Source organism: Exophiala spinifera (assembly GCF_000836115.1).
Source record: "Exophiala spinifera strain CBS 89968 unplaced genomic scaffold supercont1.1, whole genome shotgun sequence".
NCBI classification, from domain to species: domain Eukaryota; kingdom Fungi; phylum Ascomycota; class Eurotiomycetes; order Chaetothyriales; family Herpotrichiellaceae; genus Exophiala; species Exophiala spinifera.
In genome coordinates, this window is record NW_015622513.1 from 5,366,058 (window position 1) to 5,385,462 (window position 19,405).

General features: G+C 35.2%; 2 protein-coding genes across 2 annotated transcripts; one reads left to right on the forward strand and one right to left on the reverse strand.

The window, feature by feature from the left end:
* Positions 1-7,233: 7,233 nt before the first annotated feature.
* On the forward strand, positions 7,234-7,640 carry PV08_01968 (uncharacterized protein; the record flags this gene model as incomplete). Its single annotated transcript, XM_016376328.1, has 2 exons — positions 7,234-7,242; positions 7,347-7,640. 2 exons carry the CDS (start codon positions 7,234-7,236, stop codon positions 7,638-7,640), a joined length of 303 nt encoding a protein of 100 aa, XP_016241604.1.
* A 5,340-nt stretch (positions 7,641-12,980) lies between these two features.
* PV08_01969 (uncharacterized protein) lies at positions 12,981-14,216 on the reverse strand (the record flags this gene model as incomplete). Its single annotated transcript, XM_016376329.1, has 2 exons — positions 12,981-13,986; positions 14,041-14,216. 2 exons carry the CDS (start codon positions 14,214-14,216, stop codon positions 12,981-12,983), a joined length of 1,182 nt encoding a protein of 393 aa, XP_016241605.1.
* Positions 14,217-19,405: the final 5,189 nt, after the last annotated feature.

A 19,405-nucleotide genomic window follows, 5' to 3' on the forward strand; every position in this document is an offset into this window, starting at 1 on the left:
TCTCTTAATTAAACTTTATAGTGATAAGTACTTTCTTTTATTTTGATTTAAAATAGATTATAATATTTTATATAGTATATGTAAATTATTATTAATTTTAGTGTGCTACTAATTACTCTTTAAATAATTATAAGTACTATTCTTTATAACTTATTATAATTATTTACTAATAAAATAAGCTTAAATTTAATCACTTTAGTTTAAACTTATACTAAGTAAGTAGTACTGTTTCTATATATAATTATTTATAATTAACTTTAATATAGAAAAGTCTATAAAAATAAAGAAATAAAGAGAAAGCGAGATAATAAGTAAATTTAGTTTTTTCTTTATTTTTTAAGTTAATTTAATATATAATTAATAGTAATTAGTAATGATAAAGAGAGTAATATATTCACTTTATCTTTAGTTATAGTATAAATAATTAATTATAATAATTAATATTAAGATAGTAATAATAATTTCTTATGATTATAAGCTATTTTTATTATCGACAAAAGTTAATCTTTAATCTCTTAAGATTAAAGAATATATTTTATATATAAATAGTAGTAACTTAAAATATATAAATATTTAGTAACTTATTTTCTTGTATAACTTCTTATAACTTCTTTATTATAGTGACTATAATTTTTATCTTTTCTATCTTTTTATATTTACTTTATATTTTTCTTAAGAGATCTCTAGCGCAAGTTATAATAAGATATATCTCTTTAATATTAAGCTAAACTTATTACTAGGTCTTTATATTAAGCGCTTAAATATAATATAGTTTTTATAATATCTTTTATAATATCTAGTTTAAGAGATAATTTTAGTTTATAATTATTTATAAGTAATAAAGAAGTGTTATTAGGTTTTATTTTAGTCTTTATAATAGTTATTATAGTGATTATTATTTTCTATACTTCTAAGATTTCTTCTTTATCTTAGCTAATATTAATAGTATCTATATATAATAAGTCTTAATTCTCTTTATTAATCTCTCTCTTCTCTATTTATTCTAAATATATCTCTATTTATTTAGTAGAGAAAGCTAAAAAAGTGGCTAACTCATTATAAGTTAGAGTATTATCTTATTCTTTTTTAAATATAGTAGTTATATTAAAGCTAGAAGCGTTAATAAGAATCTCGACTTTTCGAAGTCTTCCTTATATTTTCGAAGAGTTCTAGAGTGTTTCGACTAATCTTTATAGTCTTGCAGAAATTAGTCGCTATTTATTAATTAGCGTTTTTAGTTAGTTTCTCTTTAGGTTTACTAGTAAATAGATTTTTAAAAGTATAGTCTTTATAATCTAGTATAATCTATACTAGCGTTCTTCGAATTTATTATGTTTCTTAGCTCTCACTAGGACTTATTATTTAACTAGTAAGAAGGTCTCTTTAACTAATTCTCGATAGACCTTTTAAGATATAATCACGCGATTAATTAAGTGTCGATTCGCTTATATATATATATATTAAAGATTTATGATTCTTTATAATGTCTCTTTTTAGTTAACTATTAAGTCTAGAGATTATGGGTTATTAAGATTAATTAGTAATTAAGGGTTATAACTAAATAAGAGTGAGTATAGCGACTTTTTAGTTATTATATAGACTTTAATTCTTATTATAAAAAGCGCTTAAGATAGATATTAATTCTACAGAATAATGAATTAGTTTATAAGGAGATATATTAGTGTTAGTTCTAAAAGATTATTAAAGTTTTTAATCTTCTTATTTATTCTTGGGTGATAAAGAGTTATAACTTAATATTTTGCTTTAAGAAGAGAGATATAGTGTGTTATAATATCTCTTGTTAAGTTTAATCCATTATTAGATAGAATCTCTCGCGATACTTTATAAATCATTATAATATAGTTATAAAGAAACTTTATAATTATCTCTACTTTAATATTTAGTATAGCTAGAGTAATAGGCTATTTAGTTAGATACTCAATAGTGATAATAATCTAATAATTGTTTATAGATATTTTTAGAAGGATATCGATAAGATTAATTGCTTACTAATTAAAGATTTATAGAGATTCCTAATTAAATGTTTAAGGTTATTCTCGCTTTTGTTTTAGATAACTTCACTAAGCGATCTAATATTAAGAATAACTATATATAAATATATATATATTTTATTAAAGTGAGAATTACTATCCTTATCCTTAAATCACTCCTAGAATTTTAGGATATTTAAGATATCTATACTTATTATATATTTATTTAAAAAAGTCTATATAGAAGAGTATTAAAATATAAGGACTCTTAATATTGTCTTCTATTTAGTAAAGTATATTATCTTTCACTGTAAATAAAAATCGATTCTTATATACTTTTAATTAAATATATTTAAGAGATTATTATCTATTTTAGAGTAAGCTAATTATAGCGTTTATCTATATATTCTTCTTAAAGCTTTATAAGGCATTAAATTAGGTTATAATATTACGAGAGTCTTTATTTATAAGATTAAGATATTAACTAATAATATTAAGTATAATTATTAATATATTTTTATAATATTAAATATTAAGATTATATTCTAAGAAATCTATAATTTAGCGCGCAAATTATTTCATAAGGTTTTATATTGTTTTTAGGTATTTTAAGCTTTTATAATTAATGTAAATAATAATTAAATATTTATTTTTAATATATATATACTATATCTCTAAAATATACTTAATAATAAGTAACTCTTTTTTATATACTAAGTAATTAATCTTAGTGAGTGTTAGTTTATAATCATTATAAGCGACCGAATTTAGTTGTTTTAGGTCGTTATCTTTTTAAAGAAATATACACTTAATAGCTTATTCGCTAGTATTAGTTTTAATAATAAATAGTTTTACTATATTTAGTTATAATAGTACTAGTTTATTTATAAGTACTTATTTTAGTGTTTAGAAAACGTTTTTTATAGCTAGATTTCAGGAAATTAATCAATATTTATGTTTTTTCTTCTTTATATTGGTTTCTTATAGAAGAGTAAATAATGATATATAGATATTTATAAATCTATATATATATTATTGATAGTATATAGTTAATTCTAGAAACTATTATAGTTTATGGATATTAATAAATATAGACCAATTTTTTAAGATATTAATTTTAGATATAATAAAACGAATTATTTTATTCTTAATAATATATTTATAGAACTTAAGTCTTATCTATAGAAATTAATACTTTAAAGGCTTTATAAAAAGTGAGTTATCTTGTAAGGCCTTAAGAATAGTTATAAAATAATATAAATAGTCTTTTAGTGTATTTAAGTATACTAAGATATTATTAAGATAGATAATAACGAACTTTATAAAATATTTTTATAAGATATAATTTATTAATCTCTAAAATATTGTAAGGGTGTTATAAAGACTAAAGAGCATAGCATAATATTTAAACTTATCTTTATATATATTGAACGCTGTCTTTTCGCGACTATTAGAGTGAACTTAGATTTAATAGTATCTCTATGTAAGATCTAACTTAGATAGATATTTTATATATTTAATTAGATTAAGATATTCTTAAATTCAGAGTAAAGAGTACTTGTTTTTGATTATAATCGTGTTTAAGGCTTAGTAATTAATATATATTCGCTATTTATTCTTAGGTTTCTTAATAAACAGAACTAAGAAGCCCTATAGAGATATAAACTTTTATATAATGCCTTATTAAAGTATTTACGCAATTTATCGACTTTACTTAGCGATATATATTGGAGATAAAGGGTATATATTAATATTTATTAGCTTAATATTATCTATATTGATTTAATGATTATCTTCTCTAGCCAAAGAAAGGGTTACTAATAGTTTCTCTCGAAAAATATCCTGAAAGTGTTTCAGAAGAGCCTATAATGGTTTATAAGGATATATAAGGTTAGTTAATATAGTAGAAGTCCTTATAATTAGGAGATTCTCATAATTAAAGATTATTTATAGATATCTTAAAAAGATCTTACTAGTAATCTTCGAAATAGCTTATAAAGCTAGATAAAGTTTAAGTAGACTAAAATGACTTATATTAAACTATATTTTCTTAAATTTAGTTATATTGATTAGTGTTAATATATAAAGAATCTCTATTCTGTCTTTAACACTAATAAACATTTTCTGCTAATCGATTTCGAGATTAGCGATATATAATTAATCGAATCCAAGAATAATATTATATTTTGATATATTAAGAATATAAGCGTGAATATTAACAATATAGTTATTAATATAGATAGTTATATTAGTATATCTCGCACTTATTTTATAGATCTTATTGACTATCTAGACTTAGTAGAGAATATAGTCTAATTTAATTAGTATCTATAGCTTATAAGCTATTCTTATTAAAATGTATTGCTTAGTTACTCTTAAATTAATAAGGATTTTAATTAATATAAAATAATAAAAAGAGATTATAATGCCTTGTAATTAATAAGCGTTATTATCTAGGCGAGTCTTTATAGTAAAGAGCTATTCTACTCGATATAATTATTTAAATTTATTTATATTGAAGGAGTTTTTAGCACTAATAAGAGTTTCTATAGAATTCTTTAAAGGATTAAAGGTTTTCATAATGGCTCTTAACTTTTCGTTATTATCTAATAAGGTCTTAGGTTTCTAGATAGAACAAAACACCTTTATTTCTTAACTAGGGCGGTTTTATTAGGCTCTATACTTTTTCTCGCGTGTAAATAGAATATTATGTTTAGTTATAGCTAATAATAAATAGTTATAAAGAATATAGTTTATTAATCTATATTTAAAATAAGCTTTATTTTCTTTATACTAGTCTCTCTAAAAGAGATATTCTTTTATAGATTTTATTAAGGATTACTTAGATTTATAAGTGATTTCTTATTTAGGGGCTCCTCGAAAGGGCGTACTAGTAAATACTAATAATATAATATAATAATACTAAATATAAAGAAGTCTATTCTCTAGGAATAGCAAGCAAAGCTAACTGAATAGACTGTAATAGTCTAGCGATAGTCATAACTTAAGCAACTCTATCTAATATTAATAATGTAGACAAAGAGCCTGCAAAAGGCACCCGAAGCGCTTATAATGATGCTGAAGAGAAAAACACGTCTGAGAAAGGCCTCGACGCGTCAAAACACGCTGCGAAACGCGTGATACTCGCCCGACAAGGTGGCATAGCAATACCACTGGAAAAGAGCAATAGTATAATCAAAGAAGACCTAAAGGCGATTATAGAAGGTCTTAAAGAGAAGAGAATATAGTTTAAGTGGCTTAACGCCCTTCATTAAATAGTCAAGAGAGTCTCGCAGGCTATTAGCCCATGACAAGTATTCAAGAATAAGGTTAAAAGATATCTTAAGGCCATTAAGAAATCTCTAGTAAAGCTTACAGCTAGCCCTAGACCAGAAAAGACAACATAGGCAATAGTTATAATGAGAGGCATCTAGATCGCGGCTAAAATGTAAGTGTTAAGCAATAGCCTTAACACGAAACTAAATAGATATATTATATATATCTCGATACCGACAGCGAAAGACAAGCCAAATAAAGAAGTGCTAAATAAAGTTAAGAAGACTATTAGCGCTATAGTTATAATCCACATACTATATAGCGACAATATAGATATAGTTGTTTCGAATAAGGCTACTAAGAATAGAGTATAAGCTCTACTAAATATATAGAAACTATAGATTCATAAAAGAGATTATTTAGTCTTAATTAATAAACTCTCGCTTAGTATAAAACTTATATACAGAAAGTATATAGATAATATATATCTTGTAAGCTAGATCTATAAAAGATCGAGAAATATAGCCCTAAGAATCTAGATCTCCCGAATTAAATAGCTCTACTTATAGTATTAAGTTTAATATATAAGAGATATAAGAAAAATATATAATACCCTTATTATAGGCTTCTATATAGAAAATATAAGGAGAAGTACTATTTAAGATAGCCTAATAATTAGGGCTTAGCTCTACAAGATAAACTATTTCGATAGATTACTTTAGGAAAAGTAATGCTTTAATTATTAGTAATAAGGTTATATAGAAACAGTATATATAAAGTAAACAAGATATAGTAGATACACTAAAGACCATTAAATAAGCGAGTATAAAGAGATCAAGATATTATGCGCGGCCTATAATAAAGCCCACACTACATAATATAAATAAGAATACACTATCTATCAATAATATCATAATAAAGTGACCTATAAATATCTTATAGCGAGAGTGTATATACTTAATATATAAGTTATACTTAACTAGATAGTAATAGATACTTAGAGATAGATAATAATGTCTAATAAACACTCTCAAGAAGTCTCCTTAAAGTTAATAATTTTGAGAAGAGTCAACAGGCTCACGACAATAAAAGTAATAGTATATAACTTGTAATAAAGTCGTATTAACTTCACTAAGAGCTAGATACTAGAAGAGATTTCAGAATTTAGCTCTCAAAATAAATAGACTAAAGATTATTTAATATAACTGCGGTAACTTAAACGCGTATACTATACGCGCGCTATTTAATAACTTCACTTAATTATTTATCCTAGCAATTCAGGAACTAGGTGTTACGTTTCGCTCCACCCGGGGTGTCACTGCACGTATCGTTCCTTGATAAGTGGGAAGTATAGGAGGCGAGGTCGCTGAGAACGGAGTACTTGAGCGAGTACTAGAGCGAAGTGATCATAGTCCAAAACGTATGGGTATGATCGTGAACGAAGTTGACTACGTGGTAAAGCTATGGAACGACCGTGTATATATATCCGTCACTGCTCAGTCCCGCTCAGTGGTGCTCAGGCCAAGCACACTGAGCATGTCTGAGCATCCCCGAGTGGTGCTCAGCGGTGCTTAGCGTCCCCAGGGCTGAGCCGGCTGAGCGTATCACGTGATCCGTGCCGTGGTTCTTCACACGTGATTTCCCGGCATAGCTTCCTCTCTTGTCCTGGCTGTCGTCACAGCTTTGTATGCGGCCTGCTCGCAGGCTGATTCGTAACACTTTCCCCTTCCTAGATTCATTCGTTGTCCTCAACGTATATAAGTGAGTGCCTCCCCCTCCTCGTGCCCTTCTCTTCTTCCTTTCTCATGGCTTACTATGCCTCAGTTCCGTGTTGCTAAGCCCGCGCGCCCCTTAACCCTCCGTCGTCAGAAACTGATCGATCGTATCGAGTCCTTTGGTCGCGAATTGTCCGGTATGGGTCGCTGCACACCTTGCCAAAACTCGAACTCCGTCTGTTTCGTTCTTGATGGCTGCAGTAAGTGTTCATCCTGCACGAAGAAGGGCGTGAAGTATTGCGACGGCACTTTTTCGGATGAAGAGTTTAACTCCCTGACTGCTTAACGAAATCGCCTCGTCGAGGCGGCCCGCCAAAAGGGCGCAGAGCTGGCCCAACTGATTGCCGCCGTCAATAAGGCCCACTCTGAACGCGAGCGTCTTCAGCGTGAGGCCGACCTGTTGTTGGAAAAGCAGAAGCAGATGCTGGTGCGGGAGGCCGAATCGCTGGATGCTTTGGATCACGTGGATCCTCCCGAAAAAGCGTCAGCCACCGTTTTTATTGGCATGGATGACAAACAACTCGAGGAGATATTTGAGTTGTCACCGGGGGCCCTTCTAAACTTCGAAGGCCCCATCCCGATTGACCGCCCCTCATAGTTGCGTCAAATGTTTGGTGAGTTTCCTCCTCCGTTTCTTCCTCAAATACTCCTTAACCATGTCCCCTGAGAGATATTCCGATGGTTCCCATGTGTTTTCTTCGTGTCCATATCCTAACCATTTGACCAGGTATCATAGTTTTCCATTGGTTTTTTGATGGTCGAGGATCCCCTCTACATCGTACATCGGTTGTTGGGTTTCCTCATGTATTAGCACCGGTCCTGGTTTGGCGTTCGGTGGTGCTTTTTCAAGAAGCGATTTATGGAAAACTGGATAAATGTTCATCCCTCCAGGTAGTTCCAATTCAAAGTTCACTGGTCCAAGTTTCCTTTTGATCTTGTAAGGTCCAATCTTAGTGTGATCTAGTTTGTCAGATAGTCGTTGTGTTTTGATGTTTTTCCTGAGAAGGTACACTGCCTCCCCTTCTCTGAAGTCTGGTCCCTCAGATCTTCGCCTGTTCAAGTTTTCGCCTGTTCGAGTTTTCAACTGTTTTTTGTGATATCTTCTCAAGTTCTTTCTTCAAAAGTTCGTGTAGTGATCGTAATTTCTCAACCGAGATTGCTGCCTTTTCTGTAATTGGTTTGATGCCCCTGGCATCCTTATCCATCCTTGGGTGAAACCCGTGGTTTGCGTAGAATGGTGATATTCCTGTTGCTGCTGCTTTGTTGTTGAATGCAAATTGCGCTATGGGTAGTAGCTGTACCCAGTCGTTCTGCTGGAAATTGACATAGCACCGTAAATACTATTCCAGCGTTTGATTTGTTCTTTCTGTTTGCCCGTCGCTCTGTGGGTGGAAGGCTGTTGACAGTTTTTGGTGGACTCCCGTGAGGTCCATTAGCGATTGCCAAAACTGTGATGTGAACAGCTTGTCCCGGTCCGAGCGTATTTCTTCCGGCATCCCATGTCGGCTGAAGACGTCCTTGTATAATGCGTACGCCAAGTCTTCCGCTGTTGATGACTCCTTGTATGGGATGAATTCCGCGTATTTGGTCAGGATATCATTTACCACAAGTATGCTGTCAAATTCCACACCCGTGAGGGGTTCTCTGGATTTTGGTAGCTTTGTGATGAAATCCAATGCAATAGTATGCTATGCTTCTCTTGGTATTGCCGGTTTCTGGAGTAACCCGTAGGGTTTATGCCTTGCATGCTTCGCTTTGTGGCATGTGTCGCAGTTCTTGACATATTTTGTTACGTCTTTCTTGACCCCTTTCCAGGTAAAGTCCCTCGTGACTAACTCGAGCGTTTTCTCGATACCTGGATGTCCTGCTGACTTATCATCGTGTCGTCCCTTGATGATTTCTTCTTTCTGCTCTTCTGTCAGCTCAATGTCGATAAGAGCCAGCACCTCTATCTCAGGTGTTGCGTAGGTCAAGGCGCCATCTTTTTCCTTGAGTACTGCCATGGGCTCTGGTTTGATGTTTTCCATGTAATCTGGCCGTCTGCTGAGCGCGTCTGCCACAGCATTTTCTTTTCCTCGAACGTGATGTATCTTGAAGTCGTATGGTGCCAACGTTTCGGCCCACCGAACCTGTCTGCGGTTGAGTTCTTTTGTGGTTGTCCAGTACAATAGGTTCTTGTGGTCAGTGTAGATCTGAACTTGATACTTAGCGCCTTCAAGATATACTCTTCATTCCTTGAGACATGTCACGATAGCGAGTAGTTCCTTGTCGTGGATGTCGTAATTCAACTCCGGCTCTGTCATTCTCTTTGAAAAGTACGCGATCGTCCGGGTCTTATCATCTGGCCCTTTTTGCGTGAGGCGGGCTCTGATCGCTTTGTCCGATGCATCTGTCTCTACCTGGCATTCCAGCTCAGGGTCAAATATCGCAAGTACTGGCGCCGTCGTGATGGTTTCTTTGAGGTGTTCGAATGCCTTCCTGCATTCTGGTCCGAACTTGAACGGGACGTCCTTCTTGGTAAGGTTCGTCAGAGGCGCTGCGATCCTCGAAAATCCCTCAATGAATCTTCGGTAGTAGTTGAGTAGTCCAACGAAAGACTGTACTTCCGTGACATTCTTGGGTTCTGGCCAGTCCTTGATTGGCGCTATTTTATCGGGATTCACTTCGATACCCTGATCGGATATGATGTGGCCTAGGAATCGAATCCGTTTCTTGTGGAACTCACACTTGCTAAGTTTCAACGGTAGGTCCTTTTCCTGAAGTTTTCTCAGAACCTTTCGAATATGCCGCACATGTTCCTCGTACGTCTTCGAGAATATGAGTACATCGTCCAAGTATGCGACTGCGAAGTCGTCGAGATATTCTCGTAGCGTGTCGTTGATTAGTTCCTGGAAAGATGTCGGGGCGTTGGTCAATCTAAACGGCATGACACAATACTCGTACAACCCAAAGCTGGTTTTGAAAGCCGTCATCTATTCATGGTCTTCCTTCATTCGTACTCGGTAATAGACGTCTTGTATATCGAGCGCGGTGAAGTATTTTGCACCAAGGAGTCTGTCCTGCAGCTCCTTGATCAAGGGTAGTGGGTACCGGTTCTTCCTGGTGATCGCATTGAGTGGTCGGAAATCAATGCATAGTCGAAGAGATCCATCCTTTTTTGGGGCGAACAGCACACCGTGTGCTATGGATGACTTGGATGGTCAAATAAAGCCTTTCTTCAAGTGAGTCTCCACGTACTCCTTGAGGAAGCTTTCTTTCTTTGGGGATAAGGGTCGAAGCTAACCGTTGTGCTTCGGCACTTTCCCTTCTTCGAGCGTTATTTCATGGTCTCATGGCTTATGCTCTGGTAGCGCGGCCATGCCTTCTCTTTCTTTGAAGATATCTGCGAAGTCCTTATATTCCTCAGGTAGGCTTTCCTCTCGTATTTCGTTTAAGGCCCTTCTCCTGGGTTGTACCTATATCGCCCTCTGTAGGGGTATAACGGAAGTTGATCGTTTCTTCCTCTTTGTCTTCCCGTGACTGCAATTTGGGAAGGACAAGGTTCCTTCTTTCCAGTCTATCACTGGCGAGTGTTCTTTTAGCCACTTCATCCCTAGGATGATATCATACTTGATCGGCATCACATCAAGCTCGACCTGCTCTCTGTGCTCCCCAATCTCTAGATAGGCGTCGCGAATCTCCTGTCGTATCCATCCGCCATCGTACTCACCTGGCGTCCCGTCTACCATAAAGACCGGGTATGGATTCTTTTTCCGTTGCTTGTTCAGTCTTGCTGCTGTTTTTAGTGACACGTAGTCTCGGCTTACTCCACTATTAATCATCACTTAGACAGGCTCATCAGCTAGTCTGGCGCTGAAGACTAATGGCGTTGAACACTGAGTCTGTATCATGTTGATGTAGCGTTTCCGAGGCTTTTTTTTGTTGCGTGGGACCTTCCGCCTCATGATAGGTTCTCCGCCTAGTTTTTTGGCACGTCGTTTATGGTCGTATCCCTGCTTCCGAAAATATATAGGAGTACCTCGATCGGTGGTTCGATCACATCCTCCGTTGTGAGATGTGTGTGTATTCTGGGTGTATGGGTGCACGTTATGTCAGTACACCATTTTTTGGCTAACACGAGGACTTTATCCTTTTCGCTTGTTTTGGGGTCGAACTCCGGGTGGTAATGTGATGCTCCGTTCAGGCAGTTTATCCGCTCATATTTTACTGGCCTCCAAAACGGGGTTGAGAACTAGAGGTGTGTTTTAGTTGTCTTGATAACAACAAACTTGAACGAGTTATCCTCATCGGATTTTTCAGGGGTACCGATTACCATGAGATCTTCCGACTCATATAGTAGGTAGTGTGTTTCGCTTCTAATCACATCGTGTGTGTGTTCTCTCTCGTGCGGACACCGCTCGTCGTGACACAAGCATAAGGTTATAGAAACCCAGTGGGCATTTGGGTTAGTGTAGGGGCTGTACCTCCGGACCCCTTCTGCTATCTGGACCCAATGATATGTTCTTATGACCATAACGTCCCTCGTCCTTTCTCCTTCGATGTAGTGTCCCGCCACGTCTTGGTCGATCTCTTTTGGGGTTAGATCGTCACGTTCTTTGAATGGGAAGAAGTAGGGTTCTCCGGTATCAGTCTGATGTGTATGAGGAGCTAGGCCTGGGCACCTGAAGCATCGCCATATAGGTACCGACCTCCTTTCCTCCTGCTCCTGAGCATAGTTCAGCTTGAGCCCGTTGTTGACCATACGCGTCCCGGGTACTCCTTCCTCGTAGTAGATCCAGTTCAGCGTCTCGATAACCGCGTGACAGTACCCGTGGAACAACACGGTGTCACACTCGGGCTTAGAGTCGCCCGAGTCCGGTTCTTCGCCGAATGTGAAATCGTAACGGTCCTCCCCTAGTACGTCGTGTGTGTGAGTGGGTCCTTTACACATTCCTTCACATTTTGTCACGGGTACTAGGTCTTCCTTGTTCCTCGGACTTCCTTTAGGATCGAATCTTTTGTGTTCCGTGGCGCAACCCCTCCTGCATATTTGGGTGCATGGTATATTCTTCCAGTACTTCGTCGTGAGTACTGCCACACTGCTATGATTAGCAATTATTCTGTATTTTTCTTCGTGTCGTGTCCCTGTTGTTGGTGTAGCCGTTCTCTGGGTGTCGGACTCCACCCAAACGAACGTTTCGTCTTCTTCTTGGTCGCTGGGTTCGTTGTTTTCCTTATCGGAGTTGTTGTCGAATGGAAAATGATGGATTATGGGCATTCCCCACGTATCGTGTGTATATAGACGGGACCCCCCGATGCAGTTGGGTTCTTGACAGATACGCATGATGAGGACATACTCTGTTAGCTATTTTCCCCGATATAGGCTCAAGAAGGTCCTGTCCCCTCTTCTGGTCCAATAATGTGTTCGTACCATCACCAGCGTTTTCGCTCTGCTTATAAGGTCGTAGGTGCTTGCGACTTCCCAGTTCATCTGGCTCGGGGTCCATTCCCGTAGCAGTTTGAACGGGAATTGGTATCGTTCTTCTCCTGCCAGGTGGATATAGGGTTCTTTAAAACTGTATTACTAGAAGCACCTTTCCAACCTCAGTGATATCCAGTCTTGCTCGACATTAGTGTGTGGGCTAAACACGGCCCCGTTGGTGCTATGTTCCCAATGACGGGTCCTGATTCGTGCAAACCCGTATCCGATGCTAATTATTTCGTATGATGATGATCTCGCTTCCACCATGGCCACTGTTTCAGGCTCTTCTCAGTCGACTTCCTTTCTCTTGGATTTTTTGCTTCGACGATTCTTGCGCTTCTTTCCGTGAGGGAACCATCCTGCACCCTGCTTGTCAGAGTAGTGGATGGGGTAGTTGTCGTCGTGGCAGGCTGTCCATGATAAGTTCGCGTGTTTTGGCCGCTCTTCGTCGGTCTTTCGTGCCGTGGCTATTTCATCCTACCGACCTCGGCCAGGATAGGTTCCTGCGGTGTCGGTAACCTCTTCACCGTTGACCATTAACAGTGGTACCGGAGTCGCTCCCTCCGTCTGGGTTCCTTCGGAATTCCTCTTCTGTGCTCTCTCGGCGCGGCTAGCCTGCTCTGAGTTGTCTTTCTTGAGGCCATCCAGGTATGCCTTTATCATTTGTTGTCTTTTGGGTTCTAGGCTCCTCAATCCCCGGATCTGTTCTTTGCTCTCAAGTCTCAGGCGCTCGAGTTCTTTCTCAATTGGAGTGTCGGCCTTTTCTTCTTCAATACCGGCTTCAATCATATGCAGTCCTACGGGCTTCGTACCGCACTCGTTAGCCCTATGTCCCGGATTTCCACAGTTGTAGCACAGGTTTTCTTTCTTGCGTCGTTCTCGCTCCTTGTTGGATAGCCCCTTGCGTTGGAACTTGTCTTTCGGTCGTGAGGACCGGCCTCGTTCAATAACGTCAAGGTCCATCGGATCACCATAAGACTGGTAGTTGGTGCGCTTGCCCTTATAGTACGCGCCACCCATCTTTCCATGGTATCCTTTCTTCTCCAATCCTAACTCGTATAGCCAGTTATCAATTTCGATGGCTTTGTTGACTAACCCCTGATACGTGTCAGGCCTCTCCGGTCTCAACTCCTTTTTGATGTTGTCCTTTAAGCCAGTGTAGAAGGCAGCGGTAAGTACGTTGTCGTCCCAATCCAGTTTGGCCTGAAGCCTCTTGAACAGGGCATAGTACTGCGCAGCTGACCCCTTCTGCTTGAGTTGGTAGATTCGTTGGGCCGCGGCCTGTTCCTCCCCTGGAGTTCTAAACATTTGCTTGAGTCGTTCCATGAATGTCGCGAAGTTGGAGAAAATGGCAATGGTTTCCGGGTCCTTTTGTCCTTCGGGGGACGTCATGTGGTCCATCATGATAGGTTCAAACCAATGGAAGGCTGATCCCCTCATGTGAAGTCCCGCGAATAAGACCTTGTCTTCATGGGTGACATACCTGGTGCGGTTCAATTTGAAAGTCGCGATGAGTTAGGTGATGAATAGTCTCAACTTTTCACGAGATCCATAGAACACGTCAACCTTGGTATCGTCCTTGCCGTGATTGCCATAGTTGCCATAGCTGGAGGTGACAGTGGAGGTGGGTCCTGGTGTGGGTGCGCCCGGCGCGGCGGACCGAACCGACCCAGTAGGGGATGGTGAGCGGATAGGAGCTTTGGAGCTAGACATCGTGTCGAATACTTCCAATCAAGTGGTAGTCAAAGTGTTACGTTTCGCTCCACCCGGGGTGTCACTACACGTATCGTTCCTTGATAAGTGGGAAGTATAGGAGGCGAGGTCGCTGAGAACGGAGTACTTGAGCGAGTACTAGAGCGAAGTGATCATAGTCCAAAACGTATGGGTATGATCGTGAACGAAGTTGACTACGTGGTAAAGCTATGGAACGACCGTGTATATATATCCGTCACTGCTCAGTCCCGCTCAGTGGTGCTTAGGCCAAGCACACTGAGCATGTCTGAGCATCCCCGAGTGGTGCTCAGCGGTGCTCAGCGTCCCCAGGGCTGAGCCGGCTGAGCGTATCACGTGATCCGTGCCGTGGTTCTTCACACGTGATTTCCCGGCATAGCTTCCTCTCTTGTCCTGGCTGTCGTCACAGCTTTGTATGCGGCCTGCTCGCAGGTCGATTCGTAACACTAGGCTGAAATAAGTATATAAAATCGATATACTACCTAAAGCCCTACTAGCTAGTGTATAAGGCAACACTAAAGATAAAGGTGTGCTTCATGATTAGGAGAGATATAAGCATAATACACTGAAACTGTAGATAATATAGACTGAATATAGCGAGACTAGAACTAAGCCTTTAAGACAGAAATATCTTAATTATTAATATCTATAACTCTCTAGGCAACAAGATAAGGCTCTCTATATAGTTAATAATTTAATAGGCTATAGATCAAGCTTAGGGCTAAGTAATATTTCTAGACGACTTTAATACTTATCACCCTAAATGAGAAGAAAGAGAAATCGTCTGCGATCAGTATATAGACCATCTACTTTAAGCTATAGGGATTAAGGGACTATAGCTACTTACAGAATAAGGAGATATTACCTAGTAACGAGGAACTAGAAAATCAGTTATCGATCTCGCATTCGCGAAGCAAGTGATTAGCATAAGAATAGTATACTACAAGATAATATTATAGTGAGTCTTAACAAAAGACTATATTCTAATTTGTCTCCTTCTAAATATCGACCTAATAATATTATAGATAGAGAGTAAGTGATTCGCACTCAATAAACTAGATATATATAGCCTGTAAAAAGACATTAAAGTTATATCACTAGAAGACACTCTAAAAGGTCTATAATAAACAATTATAAAGAGCCTAAGAAGGTATTACCCCTTGATTAGGCCATTATAGAGAGCGAGGCCTAACTAGTTACTAATAGTATTTAAACTACTAATAAGCTTAAGATATACAAGGCGTAGATACACTATAATAGAAAACCAGGAGACACTATAAAAATTATATCACCTTATAGATAGACTGAAACAAGAATTAAGGAGAAACATAAGAGCTAACTAGCGCTAATATATTAAGAGCCTTATATAGAATAAGGACAAGAGCAATATCTAGAGAATGACTAGATAGAGCAAAAGAGCTATATATATCACGCATAAGGACCCTTATTTGTTATCACTACACTATATATTAGAAGATAATCTAGTCTATATAGATACCTAGAAAGATGAAATCCTTAGAGCGAAGTTCTTCTCTCTTTTAATAAGCAGATAAAGAGAGTGTAAGGAGTATATAATAAACGCGCTAAATATTCAGTAGAAGGTGATAATGAATAAAGTTTATAGCTTAATAGTTAAGCTCCTAAATTAAAAAGCCTTAAGGCTTAATAAAATACTAAATAAAGTACTAAAGTAACTCTTACTCATAATTAATGACCGCTTAGCGCACGCGATAAGTAAGGCTCTCGTATAAGGGGAGCTCTCTAGAGAGATAAAGAAGTTTATAACTCTAGCCTTAAAGAAGAAAGAGAAGAAAGACTACTCTCTCTTAGGCGTGTATAGACTAATAGCCCTTAAGAATACTTTAGCGAAGCTCACAGAGAAAGCGCTAACTAATCGCATAATAAACGTCACCAAGAAATATAACCTTCTCCCTTAAAACTAAATAGGTAGATATTAAGATAGATTAACACTCTTAATTATTAGCCTTATAATAGCTTATATAGAGCGGGCGTGACAGGCGTGGCTAGGCTATATAGTATTAATATTAAGCCTCGATATCGCGAGAATCTTTAACAATATATCTCACAACACACTACTTAATATCCTCACAAGAAAGGGCTTCCCGAAATAGCTAGTTAAATTTATTTAAAGCTTTCTATCTAGGAGATATATATAAATTATATATATAGAGCATAAGAGTAACTAGATAGATATCGAAATAGGTATCTTATAGGGCTTCTCTCTATCATCAATTTTATTTCTCTTCTATATCTTAAGGCTCCTTAAAAGCCTTATTAATAGATAAGATAACACTATAGACTTTAGCTTTATTAACAATATAAATATTATCGTGTAAGGTCTAAGCGAGAAGTATAACTATTATAGACTAAATATAGTTTATTAAGAATACAAGAAATGAATAGAGAGTTATGAGGCGAAATTCGCTCTAGAGAAATACTAGTTTATTTATTTTATAAAAAGTAGATAACTCACTAACGATCTATAGATAAATAGTATTTAGATTGTAGAATAGAAAATTGTCTCGAAATAAAAGGCGATTAAGATTCTTGGTGTGTGGCTTAACCTAAAGCTTATATAGAAAGAGTATATTGTGTATATAGTCTATAAGAGACTTATAGTATTAGAGATATTGGCTTAGCTAGTTATATTAATCTAGAAACTATTAATATAAAATACTAAGCTTCTCTATATAGCGATAGTATAGTTAATCTTTCTTTATAGCTTATAGAAATAAAGTATATAAATTGTGTAAGAATCGCTCTTAATCTTGTGTATTAGTCTATTAATGAAGATATAAAATAGATATCTTTAAAGTATAATAAGAGAGTATAAAAAAACCCTCTAAGTCGCTCTAGAGAGAGAGATATATATATTCTCACTCGATCTTGTCGTCCTTATCTAGGTAAGAAGAAGTACACTGCGAACTATATATAATCTAGTTAAGAAGAGTATCTAGAAAGTATTTAAGAGAGTATAAAATAGTCTCAGAACAAGATATTAATATTAAGTGAAGCTTTCACATCTTATTAGAGAATGTGCTTAAGAGAAGATAGATATCTATATCGAAAGGGAGATAAGTTATTAGCGAATCTTACGTGAACAATATCACTATCGCCGCCTAAGAGTACTGTCATTAAAGGGAGTAACTCTTTATAGAGCTATAGACCATAACTAAAAAACTAGATAAGAAAAGACTAAAGCGACCTTAAGGGGTCCTAATCCCCTAATAATCTAGATAATCAACTAGAAGCTGGATAAATATACACTCTATACAGGCCTCTTAAAAGCTAAAGCGATAACATTATTTCTTTTTAGGATAGAGATAATTAGGCTCAATAGATAGCTAGCAAGAATCAATATTCTAGGTGTACTCTCGCTATACTTATGTGGTCAATATATAGAAATAATATATTATATTCTTCTACACTACTAAAAGTACAAATAAGAGAAGCTTCTCTAGGCTTACAAAATATAAAGAGTTAACAAGATACTCTCAAGGCCTAAGGCCGCGAAGTATATAGCTCGCTGACTGCTCGCACAAGGGGTGCTGGGATATCTATAATTTGCGAGGAAGATAGAAGAGAAAGAGATATTAGAGTATATATCTTTAAGAGACTATACTAAGTAATAAAATAAGACCTTCTATAAATTAAAGGAAAAGATAATTATAAAGCGACAGAAAGAGTAGTAAGAAAGGTATCTATAAAACACAGACGACTTAGAAGGGAGTTAAAGGTTTTCTTGAATCTTGATAAGATTTAGGTTTTTTCTTGAAAATTACTAAAGTCTATATAGTCTTAAAAGAGAGCTAAATTAGACTATAATAAAACTTTATTATTATTATTATTATTATTAATATAATATAATCTATTATATAGTGATCTATATATTATTTAACTTATTTTTTAGCGATTTTAACTTATTACTAATAGTTTATACACTTAATATAGTTAAATAAGTCGAGATTATCTTATTTAGAATATTTAGCTATATCTATCTAAATTATTTTATTTAATTTAGTTTAAAAATATTTCTTAATTTTAGATTCTAACTTTTACGATTTAATATATACTATAAAATATATAAAGTCTTATATATAGTTTATAATAAAATATTTTTATTAAATATAGATATATTATTTATCTTGTAGTCGAAATTATTTATTATTATCTTAAAAGATTTTATATAATTATTAAAGATAGTCTAAAATAGTCTATATTAATCTATAAATTAGAATATATATATAATATATTCTTTTAGTTAAATAGTTAGATATTATTTTAACTTTTTTAGATTTATTAATTTATTATTCTTATTAATTATAGAAGTTAATTTAATTTATAATATTATATATATAGTTATTAAGTTAATTATTACTATAATTATTATTATAAAGATAAGGCTTTTTAATCTTTAATCTTTATATTATAGAGTAATAAGTTATATCACTTTAATATTACTCACTAATATAAATATAATTCTATAATATCTTATTAAGCTATTTAATAGTGTAAAAGTTAGCTTAAGTTAAAGTGACTAGATACTAAAAGAATCTATAAATATTTATATTCATAATATTTTATTGTCCTAACTCACTACCCTTTAAGATAAAGTTAGGCGATAAAAAGAAAGCTATATTCTTAAGATCTTTCTAAAGAGAAAAAAATAAAGCGTAAAGAATAGTAATTAAAGAAGAATATTAAAGACCTCTTTTCTATTCTTCTTCTCTCTCTTTTTCTTAATTTCTTTTTAATAATATAATTTCTTCTAGCCTTAAAATTACGTATTTTTTTATATCATTATAACTAATTATATATAAATTTAAAGAAAACAAGAAAAGTTTCTAAGAGGGTGGTTAAAAAGTGATAGTGATGTTTAAAACTCACTTCTCATTTATATTCTTTCTGTCTTTTTTTAATAGCTAAAGATAGCTAGATATAAGTAGTTATATATTTACTTAGCCGAATTCTCGTTCAAAAAATCCCTTATATAATGACACTATTCTCAAGGTCGTTATTAACCTCGCTGTTATTATATATCGTTAAGGGCCGTCATCGACGATATATAGAGGCGCAGAGACACAGACAGATCGAGATAACTATAAACGATGCTATCCAGCCCGTTAGCTGCCCTTGCGGAGAGATACGGC